At 35.7% G+C, this 24663-nt stretch overlaps 2 protein-coding genes across 2 annotated transcripts; both read left to right on the top strand.

Annotated features, from left to right (window-relative positions):
- The first annotated feature begins 548 nt into the window (after positions 1–548).
- Positions 549–5416, top strand: LOC126669623 (uncharacterized). The gene is made up of 3 exons (XM_050363134.1): positions 549–1165; positions 1404–1521; positions 5162–5416. The coding sequence occupies exons 1-3, from the start codon at positions 549–551 to the stop codon at positions 5414–5416; spliced, it is 990 nt and encodes a 329-aa protein (XP_050219091.1).
- A 12526-nt stretch (positions 5417–17942) lies between these two features.
- On the top strand, positions 17943–23786 carry LOC126664495 (transcription factor bHLH128-like). The gene is made up of 6 exons (XM_050356900.2): positions 17943–18524; positions 21595–21914; positions 22295–22426; positions 22635–22700; positions 23095–23163; positions 23502–23786. Exons 1-6 carry the CDS (start codon positions 18071–18073, stop codon positions 23565–23567), a joined length of 1107 nt encoding a protein of 368 aa, XP_050212857.1. The 5' UTR covers positions 17943–18070; the 3' UTR covers positions 23568–23786.
- The last annotated feature ends 877 nt before the right edge of the window (positions 23787–24663 follow it).

Raw genomic sequence — 24663 nt, 5'->3', positions numbered from 1 at the left:
GTGGTAGTAATGGTGCCATTAAAGATAATATTCTGAGAATTCTGGGGTTTAAGGAGGGTGCTTTGCCTATAAAATATCTGGGTTTGCCTATTATGTCTTCTAAGCTTTCCAAAGATATGTGTAATGATCTTATTGATATGATCTCGGCTAGAATTAATATCTGGTCCGCAAAATTCCTTTCTTATGCGGGTAGACTTCAATTGATCAACTATGTCCTCCTTAGTATGCATGTGTATTGGTGCTTTGTTTTCATTTTTCCCAAATCTGTGATTAGTGGTGTTGAAGAGAGATGTAGGAAATATATTTGGCATGGTAACAGTGTTAAAAAAAGGGAGTCCTGTTAGCTGGGATATTGTCTGCTCTAGTAAGAGAGGGGGTGGTCTGGGCATTAAATCAATATATATGTGGAATGTGGCTGCAGTTGCTAAAAATGTGTGGAATGTGGTCTAGTTTAAACCAACTCTCTAGGGTAACTGGGTTATTATCAATAAGTTGAGATTGGCCGGGGGATAGCTAAACCCTTAGACAGCTCTTGGAGCTAGATAAACATGCTTAAAATCAGACCTCTTATTGCCTCCATTTTTTATTATAAGCTGGGAAATGGGAGCAAGTTCTTCTTCTGGGGTGATCCTTGGGTGAATGGACAGTCCATTACATATAGATTTCCTGGTATAGATATTAAAGGTTCTGACATTAAAAAATATGTTAAAGTTTGTAGCCTGTGGAGAAATGATACGTGGGTTCTCCCTGACCTGCTTGATGACGTAACAAATGATGCTTGGGATTATATTAGAGCTAATATCAAAATTAGAAGCAATATAGAGGATCAAGTTTGTAGTAGAGCAAGAGCAGATGGCAAATTCAATATTAGCAGTGTTTGGAGGAAGCTAGTGCCTGAAAGAGATAGAGTGCAATGGGGAAAAATCATTTGGTCTTCTGGTAACATTCCTAGGTACTCTTTCATTACCTGGATGGCTTTGATTGGCAGACTTGTTACTAAAGATAAGCTGAGGAAATGGAATGTGATCAATGATGATAAGTGCAGTCTGTGTAATGTGAACTTAGAGAGTAGAGATCATCTGTTCTTTGATTGTAGCTATTCTAAGAAGATATGGAGAAGTGTTCTGGATAGATTGGGAATTAATAGAAGGACTATGTCAGAGAGGTGAGTTTCTTCTCTAGAAGAGCAACTGGAAGATCCATTGAAGCTAGAAGGAGGAGGAAAGCATTTACAGCTGCTGTTTACTTCATTTGGAAAGTTAGGAATGATCTGATTTTCAACTCAAAGAGAACATGGACAGAGGACTGCATTAAAAGTATTTCTGATTGTATTTATTAGCTCTTTTGTTTTCCTCTTTTTTGTGTTTCCTTTCTCTTTTTGTTTGAGTTGTTCTTGCGTTTAGTTCAGCTTGTTGTGAGCTTGTATCAGCTTTGCTGAATATTTTTCTTCTCTTTTTGGTGATTTTGCCAAAAACAAATAAGGCATTGAACATACATAATGTACAATCAATATCGAATAAAGTATGAAGCCATAAAGACATACTTAATAACGACTGATGCTAGTTAAACTCGATGAAGATAAAATTATCTCGGGACTGTATCAGGAAATGATTAATGTTAGTGGAACTCGGTAGAATCATCTCGGGGCTGCATTAATCGAGATACAATGTTAACTATGTACAGTCATCTGGGACCCAATGAGACAAAAATATTTATCGATAAATTCTTTAATTCAAGAATATTCTTATGTTGAAATGCGCATAAACTGTCATAGAAATAAATGTTAGTGATATGCACTAGGTCAATCATGTTTGACCATGTTTTGACTTTATCATTTTATTATTTATTGATTGGCAGTTTTTATCATTTTATATCAATGATTGAAAATACTTGAATGGTTAATTCTTTCTAAGGTCATCGAGTATGTGACTTGATAGTAGAACCCTTAGGTTTAATAAAAGAATTATATACCATCTATCCCTAGTCTTAATAGAACATTGAGACTAGTATGATGTTGACTGATGATTATGTTTTACTAATCATGTATATGAGATATTAAGTCAAATCATAGGTGCTATTTGAGAAATAAGGCACTGGATGACCCACTGTGAGAATACTACATAGATCACTGTCATAAGTAATTCTCATTACAGTTCTATTAGTATAATCCTTTGACCTTGAAATCATCATGGATTTCTACATAGCTATTTCATATTTTGATACAGTCTTACATTATCTTTAACAGGATAATGGAATAGATTGTCATTGGATATGAAAGTAACTATGTGAGAAATGTGAGTGATTGAGAAGGAATTTGTCCCTCATTTATTTGAGTAAGATATCTATGGGCCCCTTGAAGAAGATAGACTGAAGAAAATATATGGCCATGCTAATTGATAAGAAGTTATCATTTTCAGTCTACTTAGAGTCAAGAAACTAATGATTGAATGTTATAAGGATGACATAACTATGCCTTATATTCAATCTGGATATCGAGAGACAAAGGGATTAAAATATTATTGTAAATGGTTAAATCGGATTATCGATATTCATATAACTTGGGTAGTCATAATGTCTTGCTAGAGGCCACTTATGACTTGTGGGCTGAAATAGGGATTTCGAGCCTACTGCCAACGTTATATGAACCTACAGGGTCGCACACTAAGAACAGGCCCAAAACAGTTATGGGTTGTACAAGCCCAATGTGATTAAGTGATTAATTATATATATATATATATAATTCGTAATATATTTATTAATATATATATTAATTCGAAATTTAAGGATAAGTGTTTTTCTTAATTTATTATTTTTTGGAAGATAATAAATATAGTAATTAATATATATGGATAATTATCAAAAAGGAGTTTTTGATAAACATAAACTTGTAGAATTGCAATGAGATTGAAATTCGAATTTGTCTCAAACCCTAGTGTTATTTATCACTATAAATACTCATTAAGCAGTTGGTTTGAGAATCACGAAATTCATTATTCACTAATCACTAAAATTCGAAATTGCTTGTGAAGCAATAGTGCTAGCACACAAGCACTAGTTTTGGCTAAGGTCTGTTCGTGTGGATACTCGTAGAGGACGCATTCTTTTGGAGGCGTTTCTGATCCGAGGCCAGGTATCACCAAAGTGAACCACCTCCTTCCTTCCTACATTGCTGTTGAATTCGACATACAAGTAAGTAATTATTCTGTTAATTCGAATTACATGGATCTTGGTTTGGGTTTCTAGATAAATTTTTGAAATTCCGCTGCGTTATGAACCTATAAAACCCAACAATAAAGTATATATCCAAAACAATATAACAGAATCCAGAGCCTGGGAAGAGCAGCTAAAACTCTTCATTGAATCATTCAGTTACCTGACTAGAAAACTGAATGCTTCAATGAGGTGGCAATATAGAGTCTATAATGTACAAGCACAGAAAAATGAAATGTTGGATTTTCTAGGTTCATAATGTAGCGGAATTTCAAATTTTTTGTCAAAACCCAAGTAAGATCCATGTAATTCGAATAGAAAGACAGGTTGGTGATACCTTGCCTCGGATTAAAAACGCCTCCAAAAAAACGCGTCAACTACGAGTATCCACACGAACAGAGTTTTGCCAAAACTAGTGCTTGTGTGCTAGCACTATTGCTTCACCAAGCAATTACAAATTTAGTGATTTAAGAATTTTGTGTATTTCAACCCTATTCCTAAGTGTGTATTTATAGGGCATACAACAAAATTAGGGTTTGAGTCAAATACGTGTGTTTCAATCTTATTGTAACACTCTGTATTAGATAACTTTATAACTTGATATTTATCAAACTCTTAATGATAAATATACTTAATTAATTATCTTCAAATGAAAAAACCTTAAAGATAGCTATTATCTTTAATTTGAAACTCACTTAATTAATAGTTATTTACATTTAAAATAACAATTATGTTTAAATAATAACTAATAATAAAATCCAGTCATAATATAATTATAACTAAAACAACTCTTTATCTTAAAACGAATTAACTATTAATTAAACTATATAACTATATATTTGAAATATATCTTATATATTTATTTATTACATTATGTTCTCGGACTTATAAAATCCATTTATGTTTTGGGGCTGTTCTTAGTGTGCGACCCTGTAGGTTCATATAACGTTGGCAATAGACTCGAAATACCTATTTTGACCCACAAGTCATAAGTGGCCTCTAACAAGACATTATGACTACCCAAGTTATATGAATATCAATTATCCAATTCAACTATTTACAATAATATTAATCCCTTTGTCTCACGATATCCCGATTGAATATAAGGTATAGTACTGACATCCTTATAATATTCAATCATTAGTTTTCTAATTCCAAGTAGAATGAAAATGATAAATCTTTATCAATTCATTAGGATGGCCATGCATTTCCTTCAGTCTATCCTTTCCAAGGGGCCTATAAATATCTTACTATAATAAATGAGGGACAAATTCCTTCTCAGTCACTCATATTTGTCACAAAGTTACTATATCCAATGATAATCTATTTCATTATCCTATTAAAGACAATGTAAGACTGCATCAAAATGTGAAATAGCTATGTAGAAATTCATTGTGATTTCAAGGTCAAAGGATTATACTAATAGAACTATAATGAGAATTACTTATGACAATAATCTTGTAGTATTCTCGAGATGGGTCAACCAGTGCCTTATTTCTCAAATAGCACCTATGATTTGACTTAATATCTCAAATACATGATTAGTAAAACATAATCATCAGTTAACATCATTCTAGTCTAAATGTTCTATTAAGACCAGGGATAGATGGAATATAATTCTTTATTAAACCTAAAGGTTCTAATATCAAGTCACATACTTGATGACCTTAGAAAGAATTAACTATTCAAGTATTTTAATCGTAATATAAAATGATAATAAAAGTGCCAACTAATAAATAACAAAAAATAATGTCAATATATGGTCAAACATGATTGATCTAGTGCATATCACTAACATGAAAAATGGAGATTTAGGATCCCCATCATCTAGAAATTGCACGAATGTCGAGATGAGATAAAATGAATACATCAGTAATAGGGGATTTAGGATCCCCATCATCTAGAAATTGGGGACTTATGGTTCCCACCACTCCAAATGTACATAGAACAGGCGCTACGCCACCACTATCATGAGACGGAAATCCGGACAACATGGGACATCAAATTCCTTGCAACGGGCGTCGGGCCGCCATTTATGGAATCATTCCTACAGAATCAGAATAGGCTTCCGGCCTCCACCAGAATCAGAATAGGCTTTTGGCCTCCTACAGAATCAGAACAGGCTTCCGGTCTCCTACAAAACCAGAACACGCTTCCAGCCTCCTACAAAATCACAACAGGCTTTCGGCCTCCACCAGACTCATAACAGGCTTCCGGCCTCCTACAGAATCAACACATGCTTCCGGCCTCATCTAGAATCAAAATAGGCTTCCGGCCTCCACCAAAATCAGAACAGGTGCCAGCCTCACTTTAAAATCAGAACAGGCATCATGCTTCAGCTTTAAAAGCCGACTCTAGAAACCAGGGGGTATCAGGTCTCCACCAGCCAAAAACTATCAGGTCTCCATCAACCTGAAACCAAGGGGCATCAGGTCTCTGCTAGCCAGAAAAGGGGGCATCAGGTTTCTACCAGCCAGAAGTTAAGGAATAAAATTCTCCCACAACTTAAACACCAGAACTACAAACTCCTAGCTACAAACACCGGAAAAGCTAGGCTGAATATATCAGAAAACAGAGAACCATGCTATTTTCTCATACAACAGGGTATTATGAATACAAAACGTATAAAACAATGTAGTAACATACGCAGTCATCGTCAAACATAAAGCAAGCATACAATAGATAAATGTCTAGTAATCGGAGTCCCGGTCCTGCACTAAGGTCTCAGAATCTCCATAGTAGCTCCTAGAGAGCGTATCATCAGCATCGCGCCCAGCCTACCCACCACCAAAAGAAGAGGCAAAGTCTCCACGACCCCCACGGACACCAGGCATATTGTATTTTTACCCTCATATATGTAGAGACAACGCGTAATCGATCCCGCCAATAGTAAGCCGTATCAGCCAACTGAATAACCTCAGACACAAGCACTTGAAAACCAGACATAGATGCTCAGTCCAGGGGGAAGACAAATCCTCAGTGCAAACAGAAGCACAAGCACAGAAGATGACTCGCATGGGTACAATCAGCAAGCGCAAAGGAATGCGCAAGATAGGCAATAGGAACAGAATCCTACATAGGTCCATGCGCGCCACTATAACGCGCAAATCTCTCCGACATCTGACACAGCAAACCGGAAACAATCGCAGCATCCCCCATACTAGCCGGAACTTGACCAGGAGATCTAGGGATATCTATCTTGGCACGAACAACACAGATCTAGCACCTAACTCCTCACTAAGAGGACACCAGAAAAGAAACTCAAGCAGATATAAGAATCCGGAAAGATAAAGCCAGAAAACAGGCACATACATGCGGCCCCGTAGCCACCCGCTGAGCCTGAACATCCGAAGCAACAAGCACCTAACGCCTTGGCACCTCAACCAATGGCAACCTACCCAGGAGACGATACCTCAACAGATCGTCAATGTATCTCAACTGAGGAGCAGGCACTAGAGTCATGGGTTTTCAGACCCTGAACACTAGAGTCACGGGTTTTCAGATCCTCAACACTAGAGTCACAGATTTTCAGATCCTCAATACTACAGTAATAAATTTTTAGATCCTCAACTCAAGAGTCATGAGTTTTTAGATCCTCAACACCAGATCCACAGGTTTTTATATCCTCAACACCAGAGTCACAGGTTTTCAGATCCTCAACACCAGAGCCCTGAGTTTCAACACCAAAGTCATGGATTTTCAGATCCTCAACACCAAAGTCACGGCTTTTTAGATCCTCAACACTAGAGCCACGGGTTTTCAGATCCTTATCACTAGGAACCGAGTTTTCAAAATCTATCGAACACCAGAACCCCGATTTCAGATCCCAAATCCCAGGGCTAGAATGAATTTCAACCTCGGCAGAGCAGGACAACCAACTATCCCAGTACAATTAGCATGGAAGCAAACTACCTTCTCAACAAACCAGAATACTTCCCTAGAGGATCTGATAAGATTGCGCTTTCCTAGAGGATCTGACGAGCGAAATTCCCCAGTGGATCAAACTAGAAGAACAAGCCCGAGAAACTCCCCAATGGACTAACTAGAAGAAGACTCCCTAGCGGACTATACCAAATAAGCTTTGCCAGAAAAAATAATCAATAAAAATGCCCCAGTGGACGAATTAGAAAACTTGCCCAAAGGATCAGACAAGAATGTATCCCCAACGGATCAAAATAGAAGATGCAACCGCCCTAGAGGATCGGTTTAGAAATACAAAAGCCTATAGGATCTAATTAGAAACACAGCTGCCCTAGAGGTTCTGATTAGAAACACAACCTCCATGGAGGATCAGATTAGAAATACAACAGCCCTAGAAGTTTAGGTGAGAAACACAGATGCCCTAGAGGATCCAATTAGAAATATAATGGCTCTAGAGGATAAAGCCAGAATGAATCCCCAGAGGATCAAGATAGAAGATGCAACACCCAGATGATAAAATATGGCCAAATGTACAGATTGGACCCTCATGTTTGGTTCGGTTTTAAATTTGAACCCTAATGAACTTTTTTTATGAAGGTCCTTAACGTTACAAAAAAATTCACATCAAACCCTCTGAACCTAAAATGCCACATGTCCGTTAGTTTCTCTCCAGCTCAGCGTTGATGTGTAAGATTTAAATAAAAAAAATCCATCCAACTCACCGCCCACTTGGCAAATAAAGTAATTATCTCATATATTTAATTTGCCATATCACATTTATCAATCCAATAATACTTCGACAGCTAGTTTATTTTTAATTCCACTATATTAAACCCCTAAGTATCAATTCTTAGAGAAATTCTTAGATAAACCGAGTTTATCACGTCATCCGTAGATTAAGCCATTCACAATACAACACCTCATTAAAATGATGGTAATATCGTAATATCACCATTAAAATTTGAATACATTTATTGTATAATTATTACGATATTGCCATCATTTTAATGAAGTGTTGTATTGTGAGTGGCTTAATCTACGGATGACGTGGTAGACTCGGTCTACCTAAGAATTTCTCCAATTCTTAATTAAAGTCTGGTACAATAGTTCTTAAGCTCTATTCTTCCAATTCTAAAAAAAGCAGCTATCCACTACATCGGCGATGGAGATGAAGAAAGTGACGGTGACGAAGCGCCATCTCGGCTACAGTGATAAATCAAACACAAATAAGAAATTAAAAATGTCGTCACCATACTCATCTTCACCCAACCCCCTTCCTTTGCCATCACATCCCTTTCCTCACTCCATCCTTCTTTCTGTCACTCAAATTGAAACATATTGATCAACAACGACAGCTGATCTTTGTCCTCGGTTCGTCGCCGACCCGTTCGCCGTTAGCTTCGTCTTCTCCGACTGCGGTTTCATAAAGAGGTAGCTGATCTTCGTCCATAGTTTATCTTCGACGTAGTTTCTGACCTGGGCTTGCTGGTAGAACGTCAACGATGGAGACGTGGCTGAGGCATAGTAGGACGTCATGGACGGCGGTGGAGGCATAGTGGCTAAGGCAATGGGAAGTGGTGGGGGTATTCAATTAGCTTTAAGGTTTAGGGGCATTTTATGGTGTTAGGGATTGAAAATTTAATTATAAAAATTTAGGGGAATTTTATGGTATAGGAAATTTTATTATAAAACTTTAATTCAGTGTTTGGGATTGAAAATTTAATTATAAAAATTTAAATAGCAATAGGTTATTATGGTATTTTAGGGATTTTAAATAATGTGTGCGCTGAGTTGGAAGAATATATTTTTTTATTTAAATCTTATACGTTAGCGCTGAGCTGGAGAAAAACTAATGGACATGTGGCACATTAGGTTCGGAGGGTTCGCTATGAAAATCTTTTATAACGTTAAGTACCTCCATCGAAAAAAAAAGTTCATTAGGGTCCAAATTCAAAACCGAACCAAACGTGAGGGTCTAATCTGTACATTTGGCCATAAAATATAGAGCGTAGTCCCCTTAGAGGATCAGTTTAGAAGCACAGTCGCCCCAGGGGATCAGATTAGAAACATACCTGCCCTAGAGGATCAGGTAATAAATAATCCCCAGTGGACCAACTAAAGGAATGCCCTAGAGGATGAATACATAGCATAGTTGCACAAGAGGATCAGATTAGAAATACAGTTACCCTAGATGATTGGATCAGAAATACAAACGCCTTAGAGGATCAGATTAGAAATATAGCCACCCTAGAGGATTGGATTAGAAATACAAACACCCCAGATGACCATATTAGAAATACTGCCACCCTAGAGGATTAGATTAGAAATATACACGCCCTATAGGATTGGATAAAAAATACAAACGCTCTAGAGGATCAGATTAAAAATACAGCCACCCTAGAGGATTGGATGAGAAATAAAAATGCCTTAGAGGATCAGATTCAAAATACAGCCACCCTAGAGGATTGGATCAGAAATACAAACACCCCGAGGATCATATTAAAAATACAGCCACCCAGAGGATTGGATCATAAATACAAACGCCCCAGAGAATCATATTAGAAATACAGCCACCCTAGAGGATTGGATTAGAAATACACACACCTAGAGAATCAAATTGGAAGCATAGTCGCCCCGGAGGATCAGACAAGGAATAATCCCCAGTAGACCAACTACACCATATTAGAAATATCGCTTCCCCATAGGACAAATTATGAATATTCCTAGAGAATCATACTTGAAAAATTGCCCAAGAGATGGGGATTGAATCGGCCAATGATAGAAAGACATTGCCACACCATACAGTATATGTAAAACGCAACTCATAATAGCATAAAAGCGGTCTAACCCTATGTGCCAGACTCCAGACAGGGGAGGATCTAGTGCTAAGAAGACTTCTAAGTATTGTCTGCAATAGTTCAAATAAACTTCAGACACTTACGCTAGTTGTGCGATAACTACGGAATCTAGGAACCTACGCAATAGGGTGGGCCTTGGGATGGCCAAGGGGTTGATGTTCCTCCTATAAACTTAAGAGGCTCCGAACAGGATAATATCCAGGCACCTACATAATAAGGTGGCTCTTAGGACGGCCAAGGGGGTGTTGTCCCTTCTGTAAATCTAAGAAGTACCGGACAAAATAATTACCAGAGGTCTAAGCCGGATCACTCTCAGGACGACTGAGCGTTTATAGCTCCATTTCACGGGGCACACAACAGGCAGCTTAGGCTCAATAGACGACCTTCAAGACAGCTGAGAAGACCTACTCTCGACCAGTTGCAGAGTAGACCAGAACCATGGGGCATGAAGTAAGAGTCATGCACCACAACAGGTAATACTCAGGCTAGGGCATTACCAAACCACCGGCGAGCGAGTACCTCTAATGGTGGATAGTATCCTTGTCGCTTGTCTAACAGCGAGTTACTTCTTTAACATGAATCGACCTACTTTGTAAATTCTCGTTAAAGAGGGGGAAAACTGTAGACACCTACGTTTTGGACAGGTAAAAAATGATAAGGGACTGAAGCGTCCAATGATGACCGTTCTGGTGACGAGCTATCGATTTTCTTGTTGGAATTCAGGCAGGCGCAACCAATGCACAGTTGCAAACTTGAAGGGTTAAAACATAATTAGTCGTGAATAGCCCATAAAAATCCAAAGAGATTGTATTCGAAGTTCAGAAATTGGACTAATTGCAATATCTTAATAGTTTATGGGCCAATTTGAAGGTTTAACAGATGAAAATTGACCATACTCAAACCCATAGAGGCCTAGGACACTTTTTAAACACTTTCGAGCACCAAAAATGACTTTTAAAAATGTTTTACTTAGCATCAAGTTTTAATACGAGATTTATTCCTTTTGATGTAGTTTTTCCTAATCCAAACTCCTTAATTAATTATCTCATTAATATTAATTAAAATTAAAAAAAGGTGGAACAGTAATGTAACTTTAAGCTAACCCTAGAAATCTTAGGTCACTCCTGACCATATAGTTGTTAATCAGCTTAGCTAAAACGTAATAAACAATCAAGTAAGAGTTGTACGCGCAGATTTAAAGATGGATCTTGCATCCAATTTTCTAGTATACGAGCTAAGGACTCATTACGGTACTTCTGAGGACCCTCAAATATTTCCTGTCACTTTTATGTCATATTAATTGCAATCGTTGAATTTTTGTGTATTAGGATGCATAATAATTGATTTTGTTGATTTTTTTCCATAGTTGCCAAATTTGTGTTCTTGATTAAATTGTTATACAAATTGGAAATTAGTATGTTAATAGGCTATTTTAATGTACTTTGTATGCCATATCCAGATTTCTATTGATTACAATGCTTAGAATGCATGCTAGGGTGTCTTATACTTATTTACCTCAAGTGTGTTCTTGCTCAAATTGCAACAAAATCAGTTGTTTATGTCATAAATCGATTTTCAACACTTTAAAATAATCCCAGTACGTGTTATTTGCATTCTATGTTCTATTTATGCGTTTCTGAGTGTTTTCGCATGAAAAACTGAGCCAAAACGACGAAACGACGAAGCTGCTGCCCCTGCTAACACCGCCGTCGTTGCCAAAACGGACTGTCGGCACCGCCATAGTACACTGACGGCGCCGGCAGTTCAAAGTGCCGCCAATCGAGCCCTAAAGCCCAATTTGTAATCTGCCCAGCCAACCGAGCCCTAAAGCCCAAATCCAGCACGACCAACAACTTCCATTCCCGATTTCGAGCCCATCCGAACTCGGAATCGACCCCGGTTTTAACAAGTGGACTCGTATGGACGAGACGGATAACTTTCATGTTCTGAGTGAGAACCACTTCCGACCATATCGATGGTCAAAACACATTGAGTGCCAGACACTCCGGTCTACAAGGTTTAAAGTATTCCTAACCTTATATATATATCAACTGCCCATGTGTATAGTTGTAATGTTTAAACGCTTTCCAAAAGCATGAACCAATCCAGTATTAACAGGCTAAAGGACTAATCACGTTAATTAGATAAATTAATCAAAACCAGTAAATCACTTAGAAATCTTAGGACTGCCATGAAAAAGTAGTTAAAGGTTGTATAGCATTCAAGATGACTAATAATAAAATCAATCAAATCTGGAAACTCGGATTTTAGGCTTTGTGCATGCAATCAATCGAGACCCGGCAGTCTTTTGTTATTTGTTAGAAACTTCTCAGATTAGATGAATGTGCATGAGTATTTGCTATATGCCAGAATTGAGTCATATGAGCATCCTAAATTGCTTTCATTTGTGTTTAGATTCTCACAATTTATAGAGTGAACTGCATGCATGAATGTCGAGATGAGATAAAACGAATACATCCAGTAAAAGCAAACGTAACTGATAAGCCAAGTATAAGAGTTTCGATAGAATGTCCACAAACCTAGTCTTTTGGTGTGGCGTATGATAATCTCATCCATAAGCCAGTGAGGTTATCTAGTCGGTATAAAAGGCATTCCTAGCTAAGCTAGGTGGCGACTCCATATTTTTTCAAACCCTGTCCAGAGTAAGAGTTCTGCGATAAGTCTGGGCGAGCGGCCCCCGAACCCTGCTCCGCTCACACGTACCATCTGCGATCATGATCAACATTGATCAGCCTAGAAATGCATTCAAAAATAACCCCAAAAGGGGTTTCCAATACATTCACAGACTTTCGGAAGTAAACTTGTCGATGCCAGTGGACAAGCGACGAGCTCATCATATTCAATGACCACTAATGTCGCACATCCTGCCAAGCTCGGGGGCATAATATCGATCGATGCCATACTACGGCTAGAAACAAAGAAATTAGTCAATCACGAGACATTCACCAAACATTGTGATCTTTACAAGAAGAAGCTTGACTGTTATAAAATCTAGACTAAAGGATAGAATTTCAGACACGGCACATGGAATGACATAGAAATTCAGTCCAATGACCCCAGAATAACCGAATGGAACAATGGATGCTCCGGTATATCCATAGCAACTGAATGGAACAACAAGGATTTCAACTACCCATAATAACCAAATGGAATAATGGAGGTTCCAGCCTATCCATAATGGAATGACAAAGATTTAAACTATCCGGAAAATCAAGCGATACAATATAGGTTTCATCTTTCAGAACAACCGAACGGAACAACAGAAGTTTCAATAACCCAGAACAGTCAAATGGAACAACGGAAGTTTCAACCAGGCAGAACAACCGAATGGAATAGTAGAAGTTTCAGTAACCTAGATGGAATGACGAAAGTTTCAACCAGGTAGCACGATGTAGGTGTCAGCTTTCTAGAGCAAACGAATGGAATAGCAGAAGCTTTAGTGACCCAAAACAAACAAATGGAATGACGAAGGTTTTAAATAGATTGAATAACGAAGGTCTCAACTTTCTAGAGCAACCTAATGGAGAAACATAATTTCTAGGAAGACTCAATCGCAGACTTAGCACCCTTGAAACTTGATGACCCAGCTCACGTTTGGGGCATTCAAAGTTCTGTTAACTTACAAGCCAAGACTTTTGGCATTTCTATTTATGCATTTGAGTACTTTTGAACAATTTATTTATCTAAGGCATTCAAGTTCCAGAGTCGATGATGAATTACAATTTTACTAATTTATGTGATGTCTCGAATAACGAGCATGTTATTTTCAATCGCCATACGTGTATGAGTTATAGAATCGAGCTATATATAACCAGCACATTCAAATATCCGGTACAGGGAAATGATAAAATAAAAATCCAAAAATAATTTTGTTTCAATAGGTTCCACCCCTGAAAGGTGGGAGTGAAATTACAAACGAATAAACTGTCTCAAAGGGAAGGTAACAGCAAGCTGAGAGAATCCACAAGAACCTCTCGGCCAAAAATATAAGGCGAATAAAATATCCCAGAAAGAAAAGAGCAGCACTCAAATTCAAAATCATAAAGGTCGTCATAAGAAAAAGAATAATATTGTGAAAAGCAATCAAATGCCCAGAAGACCATCTTAGAGTGTAATAAATAAAAGGAGGATGTCAATAAAATCCTCTTCGGGATTATAAACAATGCTATAAAGTCTTACAAAAGCACAAGAGAGGCAAATAGTCAATCATGAAATTTCAAAAGGATTGAATTGATAATAGGGGTATGATAGCTTGAAACATATAGTATATCAATTAATGTACGAGATGTTCAATGAGCCAGTAATATAGATTTTCTATCAGGCATGCATATTGATTAATGACCAGCACATGTACTTAGAAAGAACGGAAAAATGACAATAAACTCTAAAAGCACAATCCATGAGACTATAGGACGACAATTTTATTGATAAATTCTGTAAATATTCAAGAATATTCTTATGTTGAAATGCGCATAAACTAGTATAGAAACACCAAATACGGTCCCTCTAAGACCAAACAGCAGAATCTAGAGCAAGCAGAGCAAGCATCCAGACTCTCCATTGAATCATCCAGTCTCCCGACCAGAATACTGAATGCTTTAATGAGGGGGAAAACAAAAGTCTAGAATAGATAGACGATAAAGTCGATTCCACCAAAAAATGAAAAGTGGGGCCAATTTTCACAAATTTTAACGCTCCAAATAGGCGACTGACCTATACCTTCAGAAAAAATCTGAAGAATCAACAGGCGTCAAACCTCTAAAATAGTAGACTTACTCCCGGCCAGATGCGGAGTAGACCAGAACCAGAGGGCATGAAGCTCGAGTCATGAGCCACGACTGGTAATGCTTAGGCTAAGGGATTATTGAATCACCAACGAGCGAGTACCTCCGATGGTGGGCAGTATCATTTTTTCTTCTCGAAGAACGAGTTACTTCTTTAATAAGAATTGACCTACTTTGTCAATTCCTGTTAAAGAGGCGGTAAATTGTTGACACCTATTTTCCAGACAGGTAAAAAGTGATAAGGGGCTCAAGCGTCCAATGATGATTTTTAGAGAAATTCGTTCGGGTGACGAGTTATCGATTCGTTTGTTTGAATTCAAGCAGGCGTCATCATTATACAACTGCGAACTTGAGAGACTGAAACGTAATTAACAATAACCTATAAAAATCCAAAGAAATTGTAGTATTAGTCTAGAAGTTGGACTAATTACACTATCTTAGAAGTTTATGGGCCAATTTACAAGTTTGACGGACTAAAATTGACCATACCCAAATCCATAGTGTCCTAGAAGACTTTTTTGACACTTTCGGGCATAAAAAATAGCTTTTTTTATCATGTTTTACTTAGTCTTTAAGAAATAATACGAATATAGTTAAGAAATCAACAGCTAGCTTAATCATAACACTAAAAGTTCTATCATCTCACACTCATAATCCTATCATTTTACACTCTTTCAAAAACCTAATACAATTCAGACTCTAGCTAACCCAAAGCTACCCCTAACCACTATAAATAAACCCCTAGGGCAGCCTAGCTATAGGACGGAAATTTGGTTTGACCGGTAAGTAATTAAACACCAGAAAAAGCACACCAACCCTAGGAATTCTTAGTGTTGGCCGAACCAAACACCACACACCACACACACAGTTCGATTAAACAAGCTAACGACGATTCAATCACTCAAAGACGCACAGTAGCGCATTAATCCGAAGCTGGATTCCACATCAGGATCACCAGAAAACGTGCCAAGGACTCAGAACGGTACTTCTGAGGACCCTTAATAGCTTCTTTCGCTTTACATATCATATTAATTAGAACTGTTAATTTAGTGTGTTTAGGATGCATGTTTAGGTAGTTTTATATGTTTTTGTCATAAATTGCTATGAACTGCCATCATTGCTTTGTTTAGTATCCTTTCCATGTTTCCATGCAAAATTGATTAGAAGCACGTTTAAGATTATTTCAATACGTGTTATAACTCAATTCTTGATTTCATTCAATTCTGATACCTAGAATGCATGCTATGACTGTTTTACGCTTTTGCTTGCCATGAATATGTTGTTCATTCAATGTGACATGAAAACACATTAAAAATACATTCTTTAGCTGATTTAGAATGTTTTATTAGCTGTATATTGATTATAGTGCATACCAATAGGCTTCTTGTGTGTTTTATGGGTTTTTAGAGTGATTTTTGCATGAATCCCAAGCCAAAACGATGAACCGATGACCCCCTGGAACTGGAGGCGGCGCCGATTCAGAGTGCCGCCACCTCCGGTATGGAGTGGCTCCTTGGTGGCCTCCAATTCTTCAATCCATAATGTTTTCCGAATCTTCTAGAATCAGTTCTAAACTTGTTTTTTGTGTTTCCGGGGTCATTCGAACTCGGAATTAGACCCTGTTTGAGCCCATGTATACTGAATTATAGAATTATAATTTGATGTGTAATGGGTCTTTCCCGATTTAATTCGGGCCTCGAAGCCCAAACTTGTAGCCTGACAAGCCAACCGGGTCTTGAAGCCCGCAACCGACAAAACCAGCCACTTCTAGAAGAGATTCCGGGTTCGTTTGAACTCGGATTCGACTTCGGTTTAAGTCAGTCGATCCATATCAACGAGACAAATAACTTTCATGTTTTGACTGATTTCCGGTTCCAACCACCTCGGCAGTCAAATTGCATCGAGTGCCAGACACTCTGGTCTACAATGTTTAAAAGTATCTTTAACCTGTATGTTTATCACTTATCTTTTGTGTATGCTGAAACTGTTTGAAATGATTTCCAAAGAACATTTCAAATCCATTAATTAACAGGTTAAAGGACTAACCACGTTAATTTAGTAATACAAACCAATCAAATCCAACAAATCACCTAAACATCTTAGGACTGCTACGAAAATATAAATAGAGGTTGTATATGTTATTCAGGATGATTAAATAATAAAAGCAATCACACTGAAAAATCCGGTTGTAGGCTTTGTGCATGTTAAACGATCCAGACCGGCCATTATCTGATACATGATAGAAACCTCCAGGGTTAGATGTATACCTAGGAGTATTTGCTACCTGTCTCACATGCCATAATTGAGTCATATGCGCGTCTTAAATTGAATCCTTTACTGCTTTCATATGTGTTTAAATTTCCACAAGTTATACCGTGAAATGCATGAATGCTGAGATGAGATATATAAGGAATATGTCTAGTAGATAATAATGTAAATGTTAAGCCAAGTACACGTGTTTCGATAAAATGTCCACGAATCCGGTCTTTGGTCCAGCGTGCGATAATCTCACCCATAAGCGAGTGAGGTTATCCACTCAGTACAAAAGGAATTCTTAGACGAGTTAGGTGGCGACTCGACATTTTCTCAAACCTTTCGATAATAGAAGTCTGACATAAGTCTGGGCAAGCGGGCCCCGAACCCCGCTCTGCTCACAGGCATTAATGTTTTTTCCAGAGATATATAAGGTAGAGTCATTACATTTTTAATATATGACGTATAAGTATATACAAATATTTATAGATATTTACAATTTTTATATGCCATTTATGTCATTCACGGCAGTTACGTAAAATGCATCACGGATAGTTTTGTTACGGTATGATGTCGTAGTAGATGCTTACGACGCTCATACCTTTTCTTTTATAAACTTTAAACCTTCTCCATAATTTTGCATAATTCAAAAACATTTTGTTGTCCATGTAAATCGAACAAAAAACTTTTAGAGTCTGGGATCTAATAATAGTTTTAACTTCGGATGTTGTACATATCTCGTCCTCGATGTTGAATTATTTTATGATATTACAATTTTTCACTATATTCGTTTGCACAAAAAAACAAAAACCACAAGAATAAAAAAGTATAGGACGCACATGTTAAAAAGTTGGTTGTGATTTAAGGAGTAGTACACAACCAATGACCTGCGGGTGATATAAGAATTAGCACCCAATCTTTAGACTTTTCCCCTTCTAGCTTTCTATCCTTCTTTTCCACTTTCCCTTTTTCTTCTCTTTTTCCTTCCTTCCAAGTAATTACTTCTTCTGTACTGCTATTAATATGGCTCACAATAACCATTATTCCTGGTCAAAACCCGATCACAAAACCAACGCTATGTACCCACCTCAAAAACCCACCACCGCCACCGGTTCACCCGGTTTGACTCGCTTCAGTTCAGCTCCCGGTTCCTTTTTAACCAGAGCCGTTGATTCGGTTATCGGCAGTGGCGCTGCTACTAACAGTAACAGTAACAGTACCAGTTTTAATCATCATAATCAGAATCTTAATCATCCTCATCCTCATCCTCAGTATTTCTCTTCAGCCGCTGATTCTTCTTCGCTCACCACTTCTGAGTCAACTTGCAAACTTAACTCGTCCAACGCTCTCTCTAAAACTGGAGGGTTGCAGAGATCTTACGGGTTTAATGAGATTGATAGCAGTGGATCTTTACTTAGACAGAACAGCTCTCCTGCTGGCTTTCTTTCTCATCTTAATATCTCCTCCACCGAAAACGGTAGCGTTTCGTTCTCCTTCGTTTTCTTTGTTTTTGTCTGAAATGCTTGCTTTTGCTTTAAGGATTGAATGAAAGTAGTTGAAATGTCTGTTATACCCGTGCAATTTGCATCTTTTTCATCTGTTTTACATGGGTAGTTTTGGAAACCTTTTTTTAGTAATGGCTTCATCTTTTTGTACTAAAAATATCTACTTTTTTAAATGAAATATGACCAACATTATACATTATCTACACATATTATAGCAATCCTAAATTTGTGTCCCCATAAACTTAACGTCCATTAGTTAAATATAATTTTTTTTAATTTGAATTAAAGAAATTAAAATAATTTTAATATTTTTAGCTTACATTATTATGCTTCAAACTAAAAACTACTGTGTTCTTTTCAACTGCCATAAACTTAATGTCCATTACTTAAATACAATTTTTTTAATTTGGAGTAAAAAATAAAAATTAATTAACAAAATCATACTCCAACAACACCAAAAATATCCTTTTACTACTCCCTCCGTCCCGTAAAGATAGAAAAAATACCCATTTTACAAGAATTAAAAAAATAATTATTTATAGGTAATTTGTGATAATTTGTCTAAATTACCCTTTGTACTTTATTAGTTATGTACATTTTTCAAAGCCACTCTACTAATTATAGCACTTACAACTCATTTGTTTATCTTTTCAAAATATGCATTTAATGTTTTATGATAAGCATGTAGGGGTATTTTGATAATTTTTGACTTAACTAACTCTATTTTTTCTATTTTTATGGGACAAAAAAAGGTGGTACTTTTTCTATCTTTATGGGACGGAGGGAGTACTTATTTTACTAATGGATAAAGTATTAGTTCTTTTGTTTGATTTTCATTTTAGATGTCCAAGATTATAAATTTGTTTTCATTTTAAAAAATTGATTAATCTAATAAATTTATAATATTTTTTTATTGAATTAGTTTTGATCAATTAAATTTAATTAATTATAATTTTTATGTCAAAAAGGGTTTTATATGTGTTTTAAGAGTCATTTTATATGAAGATTTAATAAAAGTAAGACGACCATTCATAAGAAATTTTTTAAATCATTAATATTGATGTGAGATTGGCGGTTTTGGGGGCACTCTGTGGGTCTATCAAACCATATAGATAAGCGTTGACGTAACTAAAACAATAAATAAAATAAATAAATGCCATATAAAAGGACAAAAGTACCCTCGCTTGTATAATTTGAGGAATAATTTGATAGGCTGGAGGGTTAGCAACATTACTGTAGTCTCGTGGTGGAATAGATTTAATAATTAGGATAGTGATGCTTTGTATTTTAGTATCTAATTAAAGTTTGGTTTGTTAATTATATATGGACCTTTACTTTATGTATAAAAATATTTAAATAATTTCTGTTAGATCTGCTGTCTATTGGGTAAATTTATTAAATTTTTTATTATAGATAGAGATAATTATTCTTTACTTTAATATCAATTAGATAAATAATACTAACAATTTTGACATTTCAGTGGATTAGTTTAGAGATGACATGGTAGATACATCTACCTAATTGTCTGCTTTAACTTTGTTGGAAAATTTAATCATTGCTATTAAAAAGTATGATACTATTGCTATTGCTGCTGTTGACTTCTTCTTGCCTTTCAAGGCTCAAGCTTCAATTTTGAGGCTTTATAGTGAGAAAATTTAAGAAAAACTTATTATCACTGTTGAAATTAAAATTAAAATTATTATTTTTCTAATTTTTTTTATATATTTATAAGTATTTTTATGATATTTTAGCTCCATTTAACTAAATTAAATTCTCAAATTTGAATATAAGATTTCTATCTCCAAGTTAAGCTTACACAAACTGCAATAAATGCACTTATCGTACACGGCATCCTTGGTCTGTACTTTTATATATTTTAGAGTATATAATATACTCCCTCCGTCCCACTTAAGAAGGGACATATCCCTTTTACACATAGATTAAGAAAATAATAATTACTCTTGGATTTTCTTATTTTACCCTTATTAATTACTGTCTTGTAGTTTGTGTGTAGAGTATTAGCTTTAATTAAAGAAAGAGAAAATGAGGGTATAAAAGAGAATTTCTTGTAAAATGGCACAAAAACCATGATTTGGCCTTCTTATGTGGGACAAAAAAAATTGAGATATGTCCCTTCTTAAACGGGACGGAGGGAGTATAACATATTTAGACTTAGTGGCATTAAAAATTATGAACTTTAGCTTGTTTTGCAATTTTAACCCGAACTTTCAATTTTGGCAATTTAATACTAAAACAATCATACTTTTTTTAATTCAATTTTCCGTCGAAAAATGTTGATGTATACGCTGGAATAAACGCTGTTCCGGAGTAACGGAAAATTGCTCAAGTGTTTAAAATTGGAAAAAAAACAAAAGTTGGTGTTCAACATTGCCCAAATTATAAGTTCGTGATTTTTAAAGAAATCAAGCCTTATATAGTTATATTTATGCCTAATACTGATGATTTTTATATCATACATCACACGCTTACGGGAAAAAAATTAATTGCTTAATATAGTAGCAAAGTTATTTAACCAGAATCCAAGTGTCTTTATTGTCATGTAGGTTATTTATAACTGAGGAAGAACCTTGATTTTTGAGCTATATGCCTATATTAGTTGTTTTTGGAAGCCAACTTCATCTTCATATTCTTGGGCCAGAGTTTGTTTTGTTGTATATTCAATTGAATTCGATGAAAATATTCTTTTTACTTGTAACCTGACCAAGTAGAATGTGTAAATGAATGTCTAAGAGCAGTATACTTAAATTGAACTTATAAGATCACCATAAACTGGTAGAAATCATTTTACAATAACTTTGGCCAGCACACGAGAATTTATCACAATTACAAAGTTTAAAGATGTATTCTTAAAATGCATTTCTTCATGTGCAAGTTCTTTTAGATACATGTTTACTTCCTAGAGTAGCCGCTATCATTTAGCCTCAAAAACTGATATTTTTATTTGTTGGATTAACATTTAAATGATCTATAGTAGTTCGGGTGTTGAAGCGTGGTCCATCTAATTATGAATTCAAATAGCAGGTTTTTCAATTACACCAGGGACTGGAGGGTATAACTCGCACAACAGTTCGAGTTGTGGCCATGCTGTATCACGGTTGAAATCTCAATTGAGCTTCACTAGGCAAGATTCTCTTTCTCAGATATCTGAAGTTAGTGAGGATCTTGTTGAAGGCATCAGCTCTAACAATGGACACCCGAATTCTCATTCTTATTCAACTGGTGGATTTGGTATGGGATCCTGGGACAACACCAATTCAATTGTATTTTCTGGACCATCAAGCAAACGAATGAAGAATATTGATGGAGATATCTTTAACTGTATCAATGGCTTAGAAACTCAGGTACTAAAACTTTTCCTGAGGACATGTATACATCAGAAAATTTGAGGGAGAAAAGTTATCGCTAATCATGCTCTACGGTATCTGCATTTAAATAAATGTATGCGAATGCTTGCTGTCAAGCTTTTTACACTACTGATGTTTTATTTTAAACTTTACGCCTTACGGATATATACTCTAGCAAACGAGAATTTTAAGTTCTTACATTAGCTAATTAGTTTTCCATTTTCTAGTATTTTAAATAACACATGATTTCAGTATCATTTGAGATATTGTACAACATATGATTCTGAGTTATTTCTACGTGCTGCATATGTCGCAATTGAACAATACTGCATTGTGCATACATGCTAGTATATGTTGCTGATTTGTTCTTCATTCAGTTTAGTTTGCCACAGACCAGCCTTGAGATGGCAACAGTAGAGAAGCTACTAAATATTCCTGAAGACTCCGTGCCTTGTAAAATCCGTGCTAAGCGTGGTTGTGCAACTCATCCACGAAGCATTGCTGAAAGGGTTAGTAAATTCTACCAACCCCCATGATTTACATTTTGTTATTCAATTAAAAAATGTATTACTGGGGAAATTTCCTTCGAAATGAACCTTGCAGTGAGATCCCAAAGCTTGCCTTCTTATTGTTTGAATAAAATTTTCTGTTTTACCATATTACCAGCATGCATTTAATTTGTACTATATGAGTTCTTATGATTGTATGTATATGCAGGAGAGAAGAACCAGAATAAGTGGGAGGCTGAAGAAACTACAGGATCTTGTTCCTAACATGGATAAGGTAATGATGACGGTGTGTTCTTTTTCTTGTAGATTGTGCAATCTGGAGTCATGCTATCGGTGGTTGTTTTTGGTTGGATTCGATTTTTTGGTTCAATTTGTATTAGAATGAACTGAAAGGGTTAACTTCTAAAATCAATCCGGACCAAGAAATCAAATTTTTTTATCATTCAAACTGGACTGAATTTATCAGTTCGGTTTGGTTATTTGATTTGGGGTTTGGTTCTCGCACACTTTTGAAAAGAATCACAATCAAGTAAAATTATAATTTTATGAATTTTGAACTGCAATATTATGTAGTTTTTAATTGATACTGTGCTTGCTTATTTAAGAAATAATATTTTGGTAATTTAATAATAATAATAAGCTGAATTTTTATTGACATTTTCGTGCAGCAAACGAGCTATTCAGACATGCTGGATTTAGCAGTGCAGCACATCAAAGGCCTACAAGGAGAAGTTGAGGTGTGTTACTGCTTAAAACGAACTAGCTAGTGAAAATATAACAAAACAGAGAAGAAAATTGTAAAAACTGGATTAAAATTGCGTATATTCAGCATGTATATGAGTTTCCCGTGTTGCACGAAAATGCTGAGACAAAAAAAATGTTTAAACAGGAAACGACAAGATGATACTTTTTAAGAGAATGGATTTTGTAAACGTTTTTGAAAACCAAAATGAAAAGTCAAAATGTAAGACTCAACAAGTTTCCGTGCAACACAGTTGAATGAACGTTGTTGGCACTGGCAGTTGCTATATGATTACTATTTTTCTAATCCTCTTTGCATGTATCTGTGCGGCAGAAATTACACAAGGAAATGGAAAACTGTTCGTGCGGATGCAAACCAACAACATGGCAGTCTGGCTAAGAAGGATTTTAGTGAAGCAAAGTTTTTGATCAAAGGGTTTGAAGGCAAGAAGGATTTAGTAAATTCTAATTGATTTTGTGAATGTACCATGTTTTTAACGTAATAAAGCAAAAGTAAAGGGGTGGACACTCTTAAAAACTGTATATAATGAAGTCAAAATTGTTACATGGGAAAAGGATGTATTTTAAATGGTATACAAAATTCCAATCGTTTCAGCAATTTGCAAAGATGTTTTGGTTTCAGAACTATATAGTATTCCATGGATTATTCTATTGATTGATTCACCTCATTTCTACCAAAAAAAATTAAAATTAAAATCTCCAAAACACCTCCAGACCGACTCATTTCTCTTATTCTCTTCCATCTTATTTCTTTATCAAAAAACATCATATGACAATTTTGATTATTTTATTGACCAACGGTGGATCATTTAAATATTTAGTTTTACTTTTTTTTATTCAATAAACACAAATTCCTTAACTAATTTAATTTTTTTTAATTTTTCTATAAATATATAATTTTTTTCTTTTGTGGATTTTATTATATTTTTATAGATATATTAATGGAGTGAAGATCGGAATTGCTATTATTGAGAATTGTGTTTTTGTTTTTTTTTTTTTCAATTGAAATTATTCAAAAATTCCGTAGTCGGTTTGTAGTTGAGAATAATGGATCGCAGAGTTGCACAACCGAGGAGCTCTAAGAATGCAATTAAAGAATAACAATATAAGTTTGGATTGGGATTCTCTCAAGTTCAAAATGAATTTGAGGGCGTCATGTTCACGATCTACACCGTTCATTACAAAATGAACGGTGTAGATAAAAAAAGCACAATTTTAATCAAATTAGTCTACATCGTTCATTTTATAATGAACGGTATAGATCGTGAACATGACCCTCTCAAGTTCAAATGAACTTAAGGGAATCCCAATCCTATAAGTTTTCATTATTTAATTGAGATTTCTGTTTTGTACTTATTGATTGTGTCTTTTTATATAATTTTCAATCAAGTTGTACTTTTTTTTATTAATGATATTCATAATTATTAAAAAAAACATTCTTTTTTTCTCTATTATAATGGGATAGAAAGTTTGGA

Source organism: Mercurialis annua, linkage group LG1-X (genome assembly GCF_937616625.2).
Source record: "Mercurialis annua linkage group LG1-X, ddMerAnnu1.2, whole genome shotgun sequence".
Lineage (NCBI taxonomy): Eukaryota > Viridiplantae > Streptophyta > Magnoliopsida > Malpighiales > Euphorbiaceae > Mercurialis > Mercurialis annua.
The sequence above is the reverse complement of the archived record's forward strand: the minus strand, read 5'-3'. Positions and strand labels throughout refer to the sequence as shown.